Raw genomic sequence first — 15,725 nt, forward strand, 5'->3', positions numbered from 1 at the left:
CGCGGCTCCCACCATGGCTGAGACCGGCAAGCTCCAGCTGTTCGTCAAGGTGCCAGGCTGCCTGGGCTGGGGGAGGTCCCGGGGAGGGGTGCTCTGTGGGGCTCTACTTTCTGGGGCAGGCTGGGGGGGGGGGGGTCTGCGGCTGTGTCCCCTGAGGCAGTGGGCTCAGGCTGTCTCGTGCAGGCTGTGTAACTGGGTGGGGGGGACAGGGGGTGCATTAGAAGGGAGAGCACGCCATCCCCAAAAGGGCTGAGGTGGCCCCATTCTCCTGGAAAAAAAGGCCCCTTAGGGGTTGCACCAGGCAGGTAGCCTGAGGCCGGGGCTCAGGGGCTGTGCCAGGCAGCCCCCTCAGTGCCCAGATCTGCGATCCCTGCGAAGGGACTGGCCTCCTCCCACCCTTGGAGCCCAGGGCAGCAAGGTGCCCAGCTGGATGGGATGAATCACTCAGAAAACAGCTCCATTGGCCCGACCCACCCTTATGACCAGCCTGCAGGGCCTGGTGCCCAGGGGCCTGGCCTCTGCCCAGGCTCTGAAGATAAGGGTCAAGGGGCCAGACCCCACAGCCAGGGTCCCACCCCTGCACCCCTCAGCCTGGCCTCCTGCCCAGCCTCCAGGCCCTTGGCAGCTCCACAGACCCCTCCTCCCAGGGACCAAGTTAAGGGCCTTCACCGGCCACTTGTCGAGGTTGTGCCTGAGAGAGCGGGAGCCCTGGGCTTGCTCTGGCCTCTGGGCAGCAGGAGCCCACAGGGGTCCTGGGTGTGCCCCCTGCCCTGGCAGCCCCGTGTCCCCCACTCCAGGCCAGCGAGGACGGCGAGAGCGTGGGCCACTGCCCCTCATGCCAGAGACTCTTCATGATTCTGCTTCTCAAGGGCGCGCCCTTCACACTCACCACTGTGGACACCCGCAGGTAAGCCCTGCCCCGGGACCCTGGCCTCACGCTCCTCTGCCAGCCACCTCCCGCCCTGCCTCGTGCCCACAGGTCCCCGGAGGTGCTGAAGGACTTCGCCCCAGGCTCCCAGCTGCCCATCCTGCTCTGCGACGGCGACGCCAAAACCGACACGCTGCAGATCGAGGAGTTTCTGGAGGAGACGCTGGGGCCCCCAGAGTGAGGGCCGGGCGCAGAGGGGCCCGCGGACAGGCCACCCCCGGGCAGAGCCCAGGAAGGGCAGAGCGGGCCAGGAAGGGGCCGCAGGCTCTGACCCGCACCCCTCCCCCTCCAGATTCCCCAGCTTGGCGCCCAGATACAGGGAGTCTGCCGCAGCGGGCAGCGACGTCTTCCACAAGTTCTCCGCCTTCATCAAGAACCCGGTGCCCGCACAGGACGACGGTGAGGGTCTGGAGGCGCGGCGAGGGTGGGGGGAGAGGCGCCCTGGCCGGTCCTCACCAGGCCCCTCCCCCTCAGCTCTGTACCAGCAGCTGCTGCGCGCCCTCGCCAAGCTGGACAGCTACCTGCGCGCGCCCCTGGAGCACGAGCTGGGGCTCGCGCCGCAGCTGCGCGAGTCCCGCCGCCGCTTTCTGGACGGCGATCAGCTCACGCTGGCCGACTGCGGCCTGCTACCCAAGCTGCACGTCGTGAACGTGAGCGCTGGGGCGGGGCGGGCCGGGCCGGGCCGGGCCGGGCAGACCCGCCAGAGACCCTGACGGCGCCCCTCGCCCGCAGACGGTGTGCGCGCACTTCCGCCAAGCTCCCATCCCCGCTGAGCTGCGCGGCGTCCGCCGCTACCTGGACTGCGCCCTGCAGGAGAAGGAGTTCAAGTACACGTGTCCCCACAGCGCCGAGATCCTGGCGGCGTACCGGCCCGTCGTGCGCCCCCGCTAGCGCCCCCGCCACCTGCCCACTGCAGCCCCCATAAAGGCACCTCTGCCCCAGTGAGCACGAAGGGGCATCGGAGGGACCAGAGGCCCTCAGTTTCTGCCACTCCCAAACGCCCACCGTGGGCCGCTCAACTCCAGACAACAACCCACAAGGATAGGCAAAGAAGCCGGTGGGCGGGGTGCGGGCCATCTCCCTACTCCTCGGGGATGGCGGGACTGGATTGGGCTCCCAAACCAGTCAGGCCAGGGTGGGGCTGCAGGATGGCTGGGGAGGGTGGGGAGGGAAGCCCCGTATGGGCAACTCCGGGCCAGAGGGCGGGCCCCACATTCCTCAGCTCTGCCCAAGCGCAGGCAGGCCACCCCCACCTCCCTGGCCATCGTGTGAGGTCTGCACCACTGAGGCGTGTGCCCTAGCAGCAGGAACAAGGTTTCTAGCCTCTCAGAGCCCCACCCTTGCACAGCTGGCTGGGCTCCTGGGCATGCCAAGCAGGGACAGGTAGGCAGGGATAGAGAGGTGGGCAGTCTCACCAGGAAGCGCAGAGCCTGACCCGGCCCCATGCCCGGCCCGCGGACCCGGGAGCCAGCGTCTGGCCATCACCTCATGACTTTCGCCAGATGAAGATGTTTATTTGATGGGGAAGGGGCTGGAGGAGTGGCCTTGTTCGCGCCTGGCAGCAGGCTGGGCAGGTGCCGGCGGGAGGTCCAGGGGGCTGCCCCTGCCCTCGCCTCTCAGGCACTGTCCTGACTCCGTGGTGCCTTCAGGCGTCATCAAAGTCTACACCACTTGCCGGCTTCTTACTGGGAGAGAAGAAGGGATGACGCTGTGGGGTGTGGAGGGGCGGGCGGGGTCCACGCTGGACCCTGGGCACAGGAGGGACGGGGGGTGGGGGGGGCACCTCTTGAAGCCGGGGTTGATGAGAGACTCCCCTGGACACCGCCTCTTGACCCCAGGTCCAGGGCCACCTCTCTGAGGATCTGGGTCTGGGGAAACAGGAGGGCGGGGGCTCCTGAGTCCAGCAAGACCCCAGGCCCACGACCCCCTCCCACGAGGACAGAGCCCCTCTCTGGACTTTGAGGCTTGTTCTTGAGTCCCAGCAGAGTCAGCGGGGTGCCAAACCGAGTCACAAGTGACAGGGCTTACCTGGTAAGAAGAGATGAGGCCCCGCCTGCCAGGCGCTCTTCCTGGGGCTGGTAGCTGTCTCCTCCGCTGCAGCAGCTGGGGGGTGGAAAGCAGGAATGCAGGCCCGGCCTGGTGGACCCTAGTGAGCCTAGGTGGGGGATTCTCACCCCCACCTACCTGCCAACTGCCGCTCCAAGCTGCACACACGCTCCGCCAGGCCCAGCGTCAGTGTCTGCAACCTGGAGGCTGCCTCTGGGCCTGGCACTTTGCACAAGTCAAGTTCCAGCGCCGAGGGTCCCCCTGAAAGGGTCAGGGACGCTCTGTCTTCCTGCAGGGTGAGAGTCACAGCTTGCTGCTCGCAGGCTGCCCTGGGGAAGGAGCGGGGCTGAGCACCGTGGCCACATCCACTGCTCCCCACCCACCCTGCCTCTCTGCTCAGAGACTCACCTGAATCGGAGGGCGATGTCTTCAGCTGCACTGAGGCCAAAACGGGCTTTCTACAGGGCACAAGGGCTGGTCATCAGGGGCCTGAGACCCTACGGCCTCTGGGGACACCCTCAATCTGCACGACCACAGCCTCCCGGGACAGCTGCAGGGCCGCGGGAAGGGTGCCCAGGTACTTCTGGGAAATTCCAGGCCGCCCCCTGAGAGCCCACAGGCGGTCCGCGCTGCAGCTGTGTGGTGCAGGGGGGCCTCCCGGCCACCCCGGAGCCGCGTTACCCACCAGGGCCGCCAGGCGGTCCGGCGTGAAGCAGGTGCTCCAGAGCTCCGCGGCGTCCGTCACACTGCGGGGCAGAGGCAGTCAGGCCGGGCCGCCCGCGACCCCTCGCAGCCCCGCGGGACCCACTACTCACCAGAGGTTGAAGCCGCCGCGTTCCCCGGGCCCGCCGCCCTCCTCCTCGCAGTAGCACACGAAGCGCGGGGGTCCGGGGCCCGGCGGCAGCGTGCAGAGAGGCGGCGGCACCATGGCGCCGCGGCGGGCGGAGGGATCCGGGGCTGGGGCGCCTGCCGACCCGGGGCGCCTGCCGACCCGGGGCGCCTGCCGACCCGGGGCGCCTGCCGACCCGGGGCGCCTGCCGACCCGGGGCGCCTGCCGACCCGGGGCGCCTGCGCGGGCTAAAGGCTTCCGGAGCGGCGCGGGCTGGGGCGGGGCTCGGCCCGGGGCGGAGCCTGCGCCGTGGGGCGGGGCCACGTGCACGGCTCTGGCTCCCGGGTTGCTCTCACCGAACCTGGTCACCGTCTGGGGCTCGGCCCCCCGGCGCACACTTGGGCGCCTCTTTGGACCTTCCCTTCTGCGCGCCCCCTGTCCCCGCTGAGTCCGGGGCTCCCCCCTTGGCGCAAGCCCTAGGGGGCGTAGGCCCCGCCGGCCACCACTTTGGCCTCAGATCTCTTTGACCTCCCACTCCCGGTCCCTGCGGCCTCCCCCTAGCCTCCGCACCCCGCTTCCTGTGTCAACTGGAACAAGTCAAATACAAAACAAAATAAAGCATGGTAACACGCGTCAGCCTTCCGCCCCTCGTTCATTCGCTCCGCCGTGTTAAGCCAGCACCCCTTGCTTGCCGGTGTTGTCCCGGCCCGGAGCTCACCTTGATCAGTAGCCAGGTCTCTGATCTCCTGGAGCTGGGGAGCGCTCCCTGGATGGACAATGAAGCGTGAAGTCCTCAGGTCGCGCCCAGTGCCCTCTGAGCTGTGACCTGGAAGAAGAGAGTGATGGAGCACGCCAGGAAAGGGGGCGCCAGGCAGAGGGGGCGGCCTCTGCAGAAGCCCTGCTGTAGACACAGGACAGCTCTGCTCCGGGCTTTGCGAGGCCAGGGTGACAGGACCGAGGCATATGGGGGGTGGCGGGCAGGTGGGTTTGTAAGCTGTGCTGATGGATTTCAAACGTGCCTGCAGCCAAGCCTGCCGCACTGGCCGCTGCATCCTACTTCAGAGCCCTCACCCGCACCCCCCCCCCCCGCCCCCAGCGCCAGATCCCGCCTCGGGACCTCTGCATGCGCTGATGTCTGCCTGGCACCCCCTCCCCAGACCCACGCTCTCCCTTCAGGTCTTTACGCAGAGGTCCCTTACCGGTGAGGCCTTCTCTTGTTTTATACCTGATTCCAACACCCTGCCCCGGATCTCCTGTCCTCTCTCCTCTGTATTTTCTCGTTTTCCAGCTTGTCACTATACAAGGTATCTTCTGATGTACCCGCGGTGACAGCAGCCTCTAAGACGGCCCCCAACCGAGTGCCCTCCTAGTTTTGCACCTTTGGGGACCCCTCCCCTGAGCCTGCGCTGGATGGAGTCCCTCGAGGATAGCCAATAGAATGTGCCAGAAGCGATGGACTGTCGCTTCTTTCTTCCTCTGGAATTGCTCACACAGCACAAGGAGCCCGGTGGCAAAGGACCAAGGCTCAGCCCGGGGAAGCCCAGACACGGACCCTCTCCCGGCAGAGCCTTCTGCTGGGAACACAGCCCCCACCAGAGGGCACACAGCCAGCTTCTGGACCCTCAGAAACAGGCAGACAACACCCGCTGTTTCCAGCCGCTGAGTGCTGGGGGTAATCTTTCAGCAGTAGGGTACTAATACGGTTATTTATTCTCTTTCTTGCCCATTTTACCATGAGGTTCACAAAGGCAGGACTTTCTGTCTGTCATTTGCCATTGTATTCTCAGTGTTTAAACGGTGGCTGGCACATTTTTGTTGTTCTGTTGCTAAGTCACGTCAGACTCTGTGACCCCCATGGACCAGCACGCCTTCACTATCTCCATCACTGTCTCCCGGAGTTTGCTCAAACTCATGTCCATCGAGTCAGTGATGCCATCCAACCATCTCATCCTATCATCCCCTTCTCCTGCCCTGAGTCTTTCCCAGCATCAGGGTCTTTTCTAATGGCTGAAACATAGAGATATTTAATAAATATACAAATGAATGAATGCAGAGTGGAGAGCTGTTGGCGGGTTTAAGCAGGGGTGGGATGGAGGTGTATAAAACCCATGTTGGATGTCGTGAGGCGGAGGGATCAAGGGTCGCAGTGGTGAAGGCAAGGCGGGCAGGGAGAATAGTAGAGGGCTGCTGAGTTCCTACAGCAGAGCTGAGGCAGGTGGGGCCAGGGGCTCAGAGTGGAGTCGGAGAGAGGTAGCAGGGAGGAGGAGATGGATCATGGATGACCCTGCATTTCAGGAGTGTAGAAAAGCCCTTCCCAAGATGATTGGGGCAGGGCAGGATTGGAGGAGACGTGGGGCCTCGCCTTTTTCGTGGAATTCCTGACATGACTGTATGTCTGATGGAGGGGAGTGAAAGCTGCTGTGCTTGCAAGACTCTAGTCTAGACGATCAGACCAGGAGGTGTGAGTGTGGCATCACCACCCCTTGCTGTCCAGTCGTTAAGTCGTGTCCACCTCTTTGCAGCCCCACGGACTGTGGCATATCCGGCTCCTCTGTCCTCTACTATCTCCTGGAGTTTGTTCAGACTCATGTCCATTGAATTGAGCCAGTGATGTTATCTAAGCATTGAATCCTCTGCTGCCCCTTTCTCCTTTTGCCTTCCATTTTTCCTAGCATCAGGGTCTTTTCCAGGGAGTTGGCTCTTCACATCAGGTGACCAACATACTGAAGCTTCAGCTTCAATAGACCTTCCAAAGAATATTCAGGGTTGATTTCCCTCAGGACTGACTGGTTTGCTCTCCTTGCAGTCCAAGGGACCCTCAACAGTCTTCTCCAACACCACAGTTCGGAAGCATCAATTCTTTGGCACTCAGCCTTCTTTATTGCTCAACTCTCACATCCATACATGACTACTGGAAAAACCCTAGCTTTGACTAGATGGACCTTTGTTGGCAAACTCGTACATTTCCTTTTTAATACACTGTCTAGGTTTGCCATACTGTCTCTTCCAAGGAGCAAGCATGTTTTAATTTCATGGCTGCAGTCACTGTCCGCAGTGATTTTGGAGGCCAAGAAAAGAAAATCTAGCACTATTTTCTATTTTTTTCCCCAACTATTTGCCATGAAATGAGGGGACCGTGATCAATGCAAAGAATTAGAGGGAAAAAAATAGAATGGAAAGACTAAAGATCTGTTCAAGAAAACTAGAGATACCAAGGGATCATTTCATGCAAAGATGGGCTCAGTAAAGGACCTAACAGAAGCAGAAGAGATTACAAAGAGGTGGGAAGAACACACAGAAGAACTGTACAAAGAAGATCTTCATGACCCAGATAACCACGATGGTGTGATCACTCACCTAGAGCCAGACATCCTGGGATGTGAAGTCAAGTGGGCCTTAGAAAGCATCACTACAAACAAAGCTAGTGGAGGTGATGGAATTCCAGCGGAGCTATTTCAGATCCTAAAGATGATGCTGTGAAAGTGCTACAATCAATATGGCAGCAAATTTGGAAAACTCAGCAGTGGCCGCAGGACTGGAAAAGCTCAGTTTTAATTCCAGTCCTAAAGAAAGGCAATGCCAAAGAATCTTCAAAGTGAAAGTGAAGTGAAGTTGCTCAGTCGTGTCTGACTGTTTGTGACCCCATGGACTGTAGCTTACCAGTCTCCCCCGTCCATGGGATTTTCCAGGCAAGAATACTAGAGTGGGTTGCCATTTCCTTCTCCAGGAGATCTTACCAACCCAGGGATTGAACCAAGGTCTCCCACATGTAGGCAGACACTTTACCGTCTGAGCCACCAGGGAAGTCCAAAGAATGTTCAAAGTACCACACAACTGCACTCATCTCACACACTAGCAAAGTAATTCTAAAAATTCTCCAAGCCAGGCTTCAACAGTATGTGAACCGCGAACTTCCACATGTTCAAGCTGGATTTAGAAAGGCAGAGGAACCAAAGATCAAATTGCCAACATCCACTGGATCAGAGAAAAATCAGTTCAGTTCAGTCACTCAGTCGTATCCGATTCTTTGCCACCCCATGAATCGCAGCACGCCAGGCCTCCCTGTCCATCACCAACTCCCGGAGTTCACTCAGATTCATGTCCATCAAGTCGGTGATGCCATCCAGCCGTCTCATCCTCGATCGTCCCCTTCTCCTCCTGCCCCCAATCCCTCCCACCATCAGAGTCTTTTCCAATGAGTCAACTCTTCTCATGAGGTGGCCAAAGTACTGGAGTTTCAGCTTCAGCATCATTTCTTCCAAAGAACACCCAGGACTGATCTCCTTTAGGATGGACTGGCTGGATATCCTTGCAGTCCAAGGGACTCTCAAGAGTCTTCTCCAACACCATAGTTCAAAAGCATCAATTCTTCGGCGCTCAGCTTTCTTCACAGTCCAACTCTCACATCCATACATGACCACAGGAAAAACCATAGCCTTGACTAGATGGACCTTAGTCGGCAAAGTAATGTCTCTGCTTTTTAACATACTGTCCAGGTTGGTCATAACTTTCCTTCCAAGGAGTAAGCGTCTTTTAATTTCATGGCTGCAGTCACCATCTGCAGTGATTTTGGAGCCCCCCAAAATAAAGTCTGACACCGTTTCCACTGTTTCCGCATCTAATTCCCATGAAGTGATGGGACCAGATGCCATGATCTTCATTTTCTGAATGTTGAGCTTTAACCCAAATTTTTCGCTCTCCTCTTTCACTTTCATCAAGAGTCTTTTTAGCTCCTCATCACTTTCTGTCATAAGGGTGGTGTCATCTGCATATCTGAGGTTATTGATATTTCTCCCGTCAATCTTGATTCCAGCTTGTGTTTCTTCCAGTCCAGTGTTTCTCATGATGTACTCTGCATATAAGTTAAATAAGCAGGGTGACAATATACAGCCTTGACGCACTCCTTTTCCTATTTGGAACCAGTCTGTTGTTCTGTGTCCAGTTCTAACTGTTGCTTCCTGACCTGCAAACAAATTTCTCAAGAGGCAGGTTAGGTGATCTGGTATTCCCATCTCTTTCAGAATTTTCCACAGTTTATTGTGATCCACACAGTCAAAGGCTTTGGCATAGTCAATAAAGCAGAAATAGATGTTTTTCTGGAACTCTCTTGCTTTTTCCATGATCCAGCAGATGCTGGCAATTTGATCTCTGGTTCCTCTGCCTTTTCTAAAACCAGCTTGAACATCAGGAAGTTCACGGTTCACATATTGCTGAAGCCTGGCTTGGAGAATTTTGAGCATTACTTTACTAGCATGTGAGATGAGTGCAATTGTGCAGTAGTTTGAGCATTCTTTGGCATTGCCTTTCTTTGGGACTGGAATGAAAACTGACCTTTTCCAGTCCTGTGGCCACTGCTGAGTTTTCCAAATTTGCTGGCATATTGAGTGCAGCACTTTCACAGCATCATCTTTCAGGATTTGAAACAGCTCAATTGGAATTCCATCACCTCCACTAGCTTTGTTCGTAGTGATGCTTTCTAAGGCCCACTTGACTTCACATTCCAACAAGTGTTTCTTGACTTCCTCCTTTGCAATAAAAGGTCTTGTAGGTCTTCATAGAACCGTTCAACTTCAGCTTCTTCAGTGTTACTGGTTGGGGCATAGACTTGGATAACTGTGATATTGAATGGTTTGCCTTGGAGACGAACAGATCATTCTGTCATTTTTGAGATTGCATCCAAGTACTGCATTTTGGACTCTTTTGTTGACCATGATGGCTACTCCATTTCTTCTGAGGGATTCCTGCCTGCAGTAGTAGATATAATGGTCATCTGAGTTAAATTCACCCATACCAGTCCATCTTAGTTCGCTGATTCCTAGAATGTCAACGTTCACACTTGCCATCTCTTGTTTGACCACTTCCAATTTGCCTTGATTCATGGCCCTGACATTCCAGGTTCCTATGCAATATTGCTCTTACAGCATCAGATCTTGCTTCTATCACCAGTCACATCCACAGCTGGGTATTGTTTTTGCTTTGGCTCCAATCCTTCATTCTTTCTGGAGTTATTTCTCCACTGATCTCCAGTAGCATATTGGGCACCTACTGACCTGGGGAGTTCCTCTTTTGGTATCCTATCATTTTGCCTTTTCTTACTGTTCATGGGGTTCTCAAGGCAAGAATACTGAAGTGGCTTGCCACTCCCTTCTCCAGTGGACCACATTCTGTCAGGCCTCTCCACCATGACCCACCCGTCCTGGGTTGCCCCGCAGGCATGGCTTGGTTTCATTGAGTTAGACAAGGCTGTGGTCCTAGTGTGATTAGATTGACTAGTTTTCTGTGAGTATGGTTTCAGTGTGTCTGCCCTCTGATGCCCTCTTGCAACACCTACCATCTTACTTGGGTTTCTCTTACCTTGGGCGTGGGGTATCTCTTCACGGCTGCTCCAGCAAAGCACAGCCGCTGCTCCTTACCTTGGATGAAGGGTATCTCCTCACCGCCGCCCTTCCTGACCTTCAACGTGGGATGGCTCCTCTAGGCCCTCCTGCGTCTGCACAGCCACCGCTCCTTGGACGTGGGGTTGCTCCTCCTGGCCGCCGCCCTGGCCTCGGACATAGGGTGGCTCCTCTCGGCCACCATCCCTGGCCTCAGATGCGGGGCAGCTCCTCTCAGTAGCTTCCTGCGCCGTCGCAGCCTGGCACTCTAGGCCACTTGCCCCTGACCTCGGACGTGGGGTAGCTCCTCTCGGCCGCGCTTAGTGCGCCGGCCACAGCCGCCTGCCAGAAAACCATCTACTTCTGCTTTATTGACCACACCAAAACCTTTGACTGTGTAGATTGCAACAGACTGTGGACAATTCTTAAACAGATGGGAATACCAGACCACCTGACCTGCCTCCTGAGAAATCTGTATGCAGGTCAAGAAGCAACAGTTAGAACTGGACATGGAACAACAGACTGGTTCCAAAAGGAGTACATCAAGGCTGTATATTGTTACCCTGCTTATTTAACTTATGTGCAGAGTACATCATGAGAAATACCAGGCTGGATGAAGCACAAGCTGGAGTCAAGATTGCCGGGAGAAATAACAATCACCTCAGACACGCAGATGACGCCACCCTTACGTCAGAAAGAGAAGAAGAACTGAAGAGCCTCTTGATAAAAGTGAAAGAGGAGAATGAAAAAGTGGGCTTAAAGCTCAACATTCAAAAAATGAAGATCACGGCATCTGGTCCCATCACTCCATAGCAAATAGATGGGGAAACAGTAGAAACAGTGACAGGCTTTATTTTCTTGGGCTTCAAAATCACTGCAGATGGTGACTGCAGCCATGAAATTAAAAGACGATTGCTCCTTGGAAAAAAAACTATAACCAACCTAAACAGCATATTAAAAAGCAGAGACATGACTTTGCTGACAAAGTTCCACCTAGTCAAAGCTATGGTTTTTCCAGTGGTCACGTATGGATGTGAGAGTTAGACCATAAAGAAAGCTGAATGCCAAAGAATTGATGCTTTTGAACTGTGGTGCTGGAGAAGACTCTTGAGAGTCCCTTGGACTGCAAGGAGATCCAACCAGTCTATCCTAAAAGAAATCAGTCCTGAATATTCATTGGAAGGACGGATGCTGAAGCTGAAGCTCCAATACTTTGGCCACCTGATGTGAAGAACTGACTCATTGGAAAAGACCCTGATGCTGGGCAAGATTGAAGGCAGGAGGAAAAGGGGACGACAGAGGATGAGATGGTTGGATGGCATGACCGACTCAATGAACATAAGTTTGAGCAAGCTGTAGGAGTTGGTGATGGACAGGGAAGCCTGGTGTGCTGCAGTCCATGGGGTCGCAAAGAGTCAACATGACTCAGTGACTGAACTGAACTGATGGAACCAGATGCCATGATTATAGCTTTTTGAATGTTGAGTTTTAAGCCAGGTTTTCCACTCTCTTCTTTCACCTTCATCGAGAGGGTCTCTAATTCCTGTTTGCTTTCTACCACTAAGATGGTGTCATCTTCATATCTGATGTTATTGATGTTTCTCTTAGCAATCTTGCTTCCAGCTTGAGTTTCAATTAGCTTGGCATTTCTCATGATGTACTCTCAGTATAAGTTAAATAAGACGATATACAGCTTTGATGTACTCCTTTCCTAATTTTGAATCAGTCTATAATTCCTCGCCCATTCTAACTGTTGCTTCGTGACCTGCATACTGGTTTCTCAGGAGGCAGGGAAGGTGGTCTGGTATTCCCATCTCTTTAAGAATTTTCCAGTTTGTTGTGATCCACACAGTCAAAGGCTTTAGCATAGTCAACGAAGCAGAAGTAGATGTTTTTCTGGGATTCTCTTGCCTTTTCTATGATCCAAAGGATGTTGGCAATTTGATCTCTGGTTCCTCTGCCTTTTCTAAATCCAGCTTGTACATCTGGAAGTTCTTGGTTCACATACGTTTGAAGTCTAGCTTGAAGGATTTTGAGCATTACCCTGCTAGCATGTGAGATGAGTGCAATTGTGCGGTAGTTTGAGCATTCTCTAGCATTGCCTTTCTTTGGGACTGGAATGAAAACTGACCTTTTCCAGTCCTGTGGCCACTGCTGAGTTTTCCAAATTTGCTGGCATATTGAGTGCAGCACTTTCACAGCATAATCTTTTAGGATTTGAAATAGCTCAGCTGGACTTCCCGCACCTCCACTAGCTTTGTTCGTAGTAATGTTTCCTAAGGCCCACTTGATTTCACATTCCAAATGGCTGACTCTAGGTGAGTGATCGCACATTGTGGTTATCTGGGTCATTAAGACCTTTTTTTGTACAGTTCTTCTGTGTATTCTTGCCACTTCTTAATATGGAAGCTCCTGACTCCATTTTAAATATGGTTTCTGTTTATGAATCTTTATATTTCCTCCTTTGGAGATGTTTCTCTGAAAGCATTGCTGATCGACTGGCAGGTTTTTTTTTTTTTCCAGATACAGCGAATTTTCCCCCTGATGCGAGGGAGGACCCTTCCTGGATATCGTGTCCCTCGGGACAGGGAGCGTGCACATATGGAGATCTCTTCAGGTCAAATTCAAGTAACAGAACGGGTCGGAGGGGGCGCTCAGAAATCTCCTGTTGGAAGTCTGTGTCTTAGAACAGTGGATGCAGAAGGGCACACTTGAGCAGGAGAGAATTAAACAAGCACACTGGGGAGACATGGCTGGTGCAAGAGTTAAGGCATGGGGGAGGGCTTCTGGATTGCACATGATTTGACTTAAACTTTATGCTAATTAGAGCAGCCTGTCTTATGGCCTGTCAAACGCTAACTGTGTGTCTGCTTTAACACAATGAGGAGGAAGGGGAAAATGCATTGCCTGATTGCTTAGAATGTCCACTCTGAAGACAGGGATAAATGCCACCTCCTGCCCCTTCCTCCCCAGCGACAGTGCTATACTCCTTCGAAGATGAGAGTCCCCTCCCAGACACCAAGGTCATGCTGGCTTGCTGCTCACCCGCTGACCTGTCTTCAGACCTTGAGAAAATGTATCCCTGTTGTGTTTGGTGTTTGTCGTTCTGACAAGATACAGAGCTGTGGTTCAGGCACCCACATTGGACCCGGGTGGCCATCGTGGACGTGGTTTCAGACAGCTCCTGCCTCGCTGGGAACTTGAATGTTTTAAGCTGGATCAGACTTTGCTAGCCACTGTCGCCTGCGACCTTATGGTCTCAAGGTCTGTCCTTGAAACTGTGTGTTTTGGACCCCGCTGATTCTTGCTCTACAAACAGCCTTTCTCCTTGTCAGCTTCAATCCTAATTCCTGACAGTTTATGTATCTTTGCAGTTTTTGCCTGTATAAACATCCCTCCTCATTTTGCAGCCTGGGGAGCACAATTCAAGTGCTTCTTAAATCTGGGCCTTCTGCTCTACAGTCCTCAGTTTAGCTCAAATAAAACTTTTCCGTTCCTATTGTCAATGTAAATTATCGATAACCAATCTAAGCTGATTAACAAGGAGAGCTTGAAAGAAAGAAAAGACACAGTTTAAGAAAAAAAAGAGAGAGAGAGGGTTGGGGGACCCCCCCTGACAGTCCAGGGGCATGGGTTTGGTCCCTGGTGGGGGAACATGCCATGTGGTGTGGGCAAAAGCAGAGAGGAGGTCTAGGAGGAGGTTTGGGAGGAGCCCCTGTGATTCCTCGGAGCCCGGTGCTGGGGGTTGGGAGGATGTTGGAAAGGCTGGTTAGAGGCTGAAACTGAAGGCTCCTGAGTGCTTAGGCGTGGAACAATCTTTTTCCTAGTGACCGGGCTCTTTGTAATAATACCGGTGGGGTCAGCGGAGGGGGCCCTTGTTGGCCACCTAAGGTCTTTGGCCTTTGCTCTCTTGAGGGGACCCACTGGCCGGTTGTGGGCTGAGGAGTGGCGCGCTGACCGTGACACGTGCAGCCTTGGGACCCGGGTGGGCAGCTGGCTGAAGGCTGCCCCCTTGTGGCCAGAGCAGGGCGTGCAGGACTGGGCCCACCGGCAGGCACCAGGGGCGTGGCCCTGCCTGGGTCCAGAGGGCCGTGAGGGCAGGGGGCATCTCCCCGCCCCACAGTGAGTCCCCGCTCGGAGGCGATTTCCAGGCCGTCTTCTCTCGGTCTCTGTGCAAGCCGAATGTCACCCAACGAACCAGCCGATCAACTGGGAATTCCCTGGCGGCCCAGCGGTTAGGACTTGTCGCTTTCACTGCCGGGGCCCTGGGTGCGTTCCCTGCCTGGAGAGCGAAGTTCCCACAAACTGTGCGTCTCGACCAAGGGAGCTGGCGGAGAGCACGCTGAATAGACCAACTGGTTCATCGCCAGTCCCTCTGTAGATGCCTGTCTTGTGGGCAGCTGGCCTCTTGGGTGGGAGGGGCTGGCTTCCTACCTACTGCCTGCCTCTGCGGGACAGGTGTCAGGCTGGGGGCAGGGGCAGACGGGACAGGTCCCGCCCCTGTGGTGCCCACAGCGGGTCAGAGCCTGGCAGGCCGGCCGGGCAGCAGCGGCACCGGTGGGGGTCCCGGTGTGCAGGGGTGAGGGGCTGTCTGGGGCCCCTGAGATGTGGGGGCTCTTCCTCCCAGTGATTGCGCTGCCCGGAAGGGCCCAGATGGAGAACGCTAGTCTGGTAGGACAGGGCTGTGTTTCTACCGAAACACACCTAGCCAGCTGAAGAGCGGAAAGAGTAGCACAGCACGCTGTCACCCGGGGGGCCGTGGTCAGCTTTCTACATGTTCACACTGTGCACGACTGTTTTCTGGACGAGTCACATTACAGATGCCGTGCCATTTTACCCTGAGATGATCCAGGGCCAGCCGTGAAAGGACAGCACGATTTCCCTCATAAACACAACTGCAGGACAGAGATCTGTGGGCAGGCGGCAGGGAGAAGGGGTGCTGGAGGGCAGGCCAGGGTGGATGGGGTGCAGGCTCCCCCCGGGCTGTGGTGGGGGGGACCTGGTGGGGGGACCCGGGGCCCGAGGAGCCCAGGTGCCTACCGGGCGTGGGTCGGGGGTCACGTTCTTGGGCAGCTGCAGGTCTGCACCCCTGGCCTGGGGCCTGGGGTCCGAGGGGGACTCACAGAAGCCGCTGAGACGCCTTGTCCGGCCACCAAAGGAGCCGCCTCTCTCGGGCCTAGCTCCTGCCCAGGCGGTGGGCAGGGCTGCCGGGCAAGTGTCCTGCCCTGCCCCTCCAGGCCCCGGAACCAGCTGCGGAGCGCTCCCTGGTGGGGATGGAGCCCGAGCCGCACACTGTCCCTCCCAGGCGGCCCCTCTCGCGGTGCGCCCCCGCCGCGGCCACCCGGCCCCTCTGCCCCTACGTCCAAGAAAGGCGCGGCTACGGCTCGTGGAGACTCTTTATTGTGCTGGGGGTGGGGTAGAGAGGCAGCCGCTCCTCGAGGAGGGCTGGGCCGCGGGCACCGCCATCACCGCCCGGCTCCAGCTCCAGCGCTGCGTCCCCGCTGGGGTGGGGCTCGCGCCCCTCCCGCTCCGCCCTGCCCGGGGTGGG

General features: G+C 56.0%; 2 protein-coding genes across 6 annotated transcripts; one reads left to right on the forward strand and one right to left on the reverse strand.

Moving 5' to 3' along the window:
- LOC120860787 (chloride intracellular channel protein 3) lies at positions 1–2,316 on the forward strand. 2 transcript variants are annotated; one of them, XM_040236504.1, is made up of 6 exons: positions 1–49; positions 798–907; positions 980–1,105; positions 1,221–1,327; positions 1,403–1,578; positions 1,661–2,316. In XM_040236504.1, the coding sequence occupies exons 1-6, from the start codon at positions 14–16 to the stop codon at positions 1,817–1,819; spliced, it is 714 nt and encodes a 237-aa protein (XP_040092438.1). In that variant the 5' UTR covers positions 1–13; the 3' UTR covers positions 1,820–2,316. The 2 variants fall into 2 exon arrangements, with proteins under 2 accessions (XP_040092438.1, XP_040092439.1); XM_040236505.1 differs by lacking the exon at positions 980–1,105.
- A 105-nt stretch (positions 2,317–2,421) lies between these two features.
- On the reverse strand, positions 2,422–4,006 carry LOC120860790 (protein PAXX-like). Of its 4 annotated transcripts, XM_040236511.1 has the most exons (7): positions 3,790–4,006; positions 3,660–3,720; positions 3,383–3,432; positions 3,113–3,303; positions 2,957–3,031; positions 2,712–2,796; positions 2,422–2,613 (listed from the first exon to the last, which is right to left on the reverse strand). In XM_040236511.1, exons 1-7 carry the CDS (start codon positions 3,900–3,902, stop codon positions 2,574–2,576), a joined length of 615 nt encoding a protein of 204 aa, XP_040092445.1. In that variant the 5' UTR covers positions 3,903–4,006; the 3' UTR covers positions 2,422–2,573. The 4 variants fall into 4 exon arrangements, with proteins under 4 accessions (XP_040092445.1, XP_040092444.1, XP_040092447.1 ...); XM_040236510.1 differs by having other exon boundaries at positions 2,422–2,796; XM_040236513.1 differs by lacking the exon at positions 3,383–3,432 and having other exon boundaries at positions 3,113–3,263; positions 3,790–3,956.
- Positions 4,007–15,725: the final 11,719 nt, after the last annotated feature.

This window comes from Oryx dammah, unplaced genomic scaffold, assembly GCF_014754425.2.
Source record: "Oryx dammah isolate SB20612 unplaced genomic scaffold, SCBI_Odam_1.1 HiC_scaffold_11202, whole genome shotgun sequence".
NCBI classification, from domain to species: Eukaryota; Metazoa; Chordata; class Mammalia; order Artiodactyla; family Bovidae; genus Oryx; species Oryx dammah.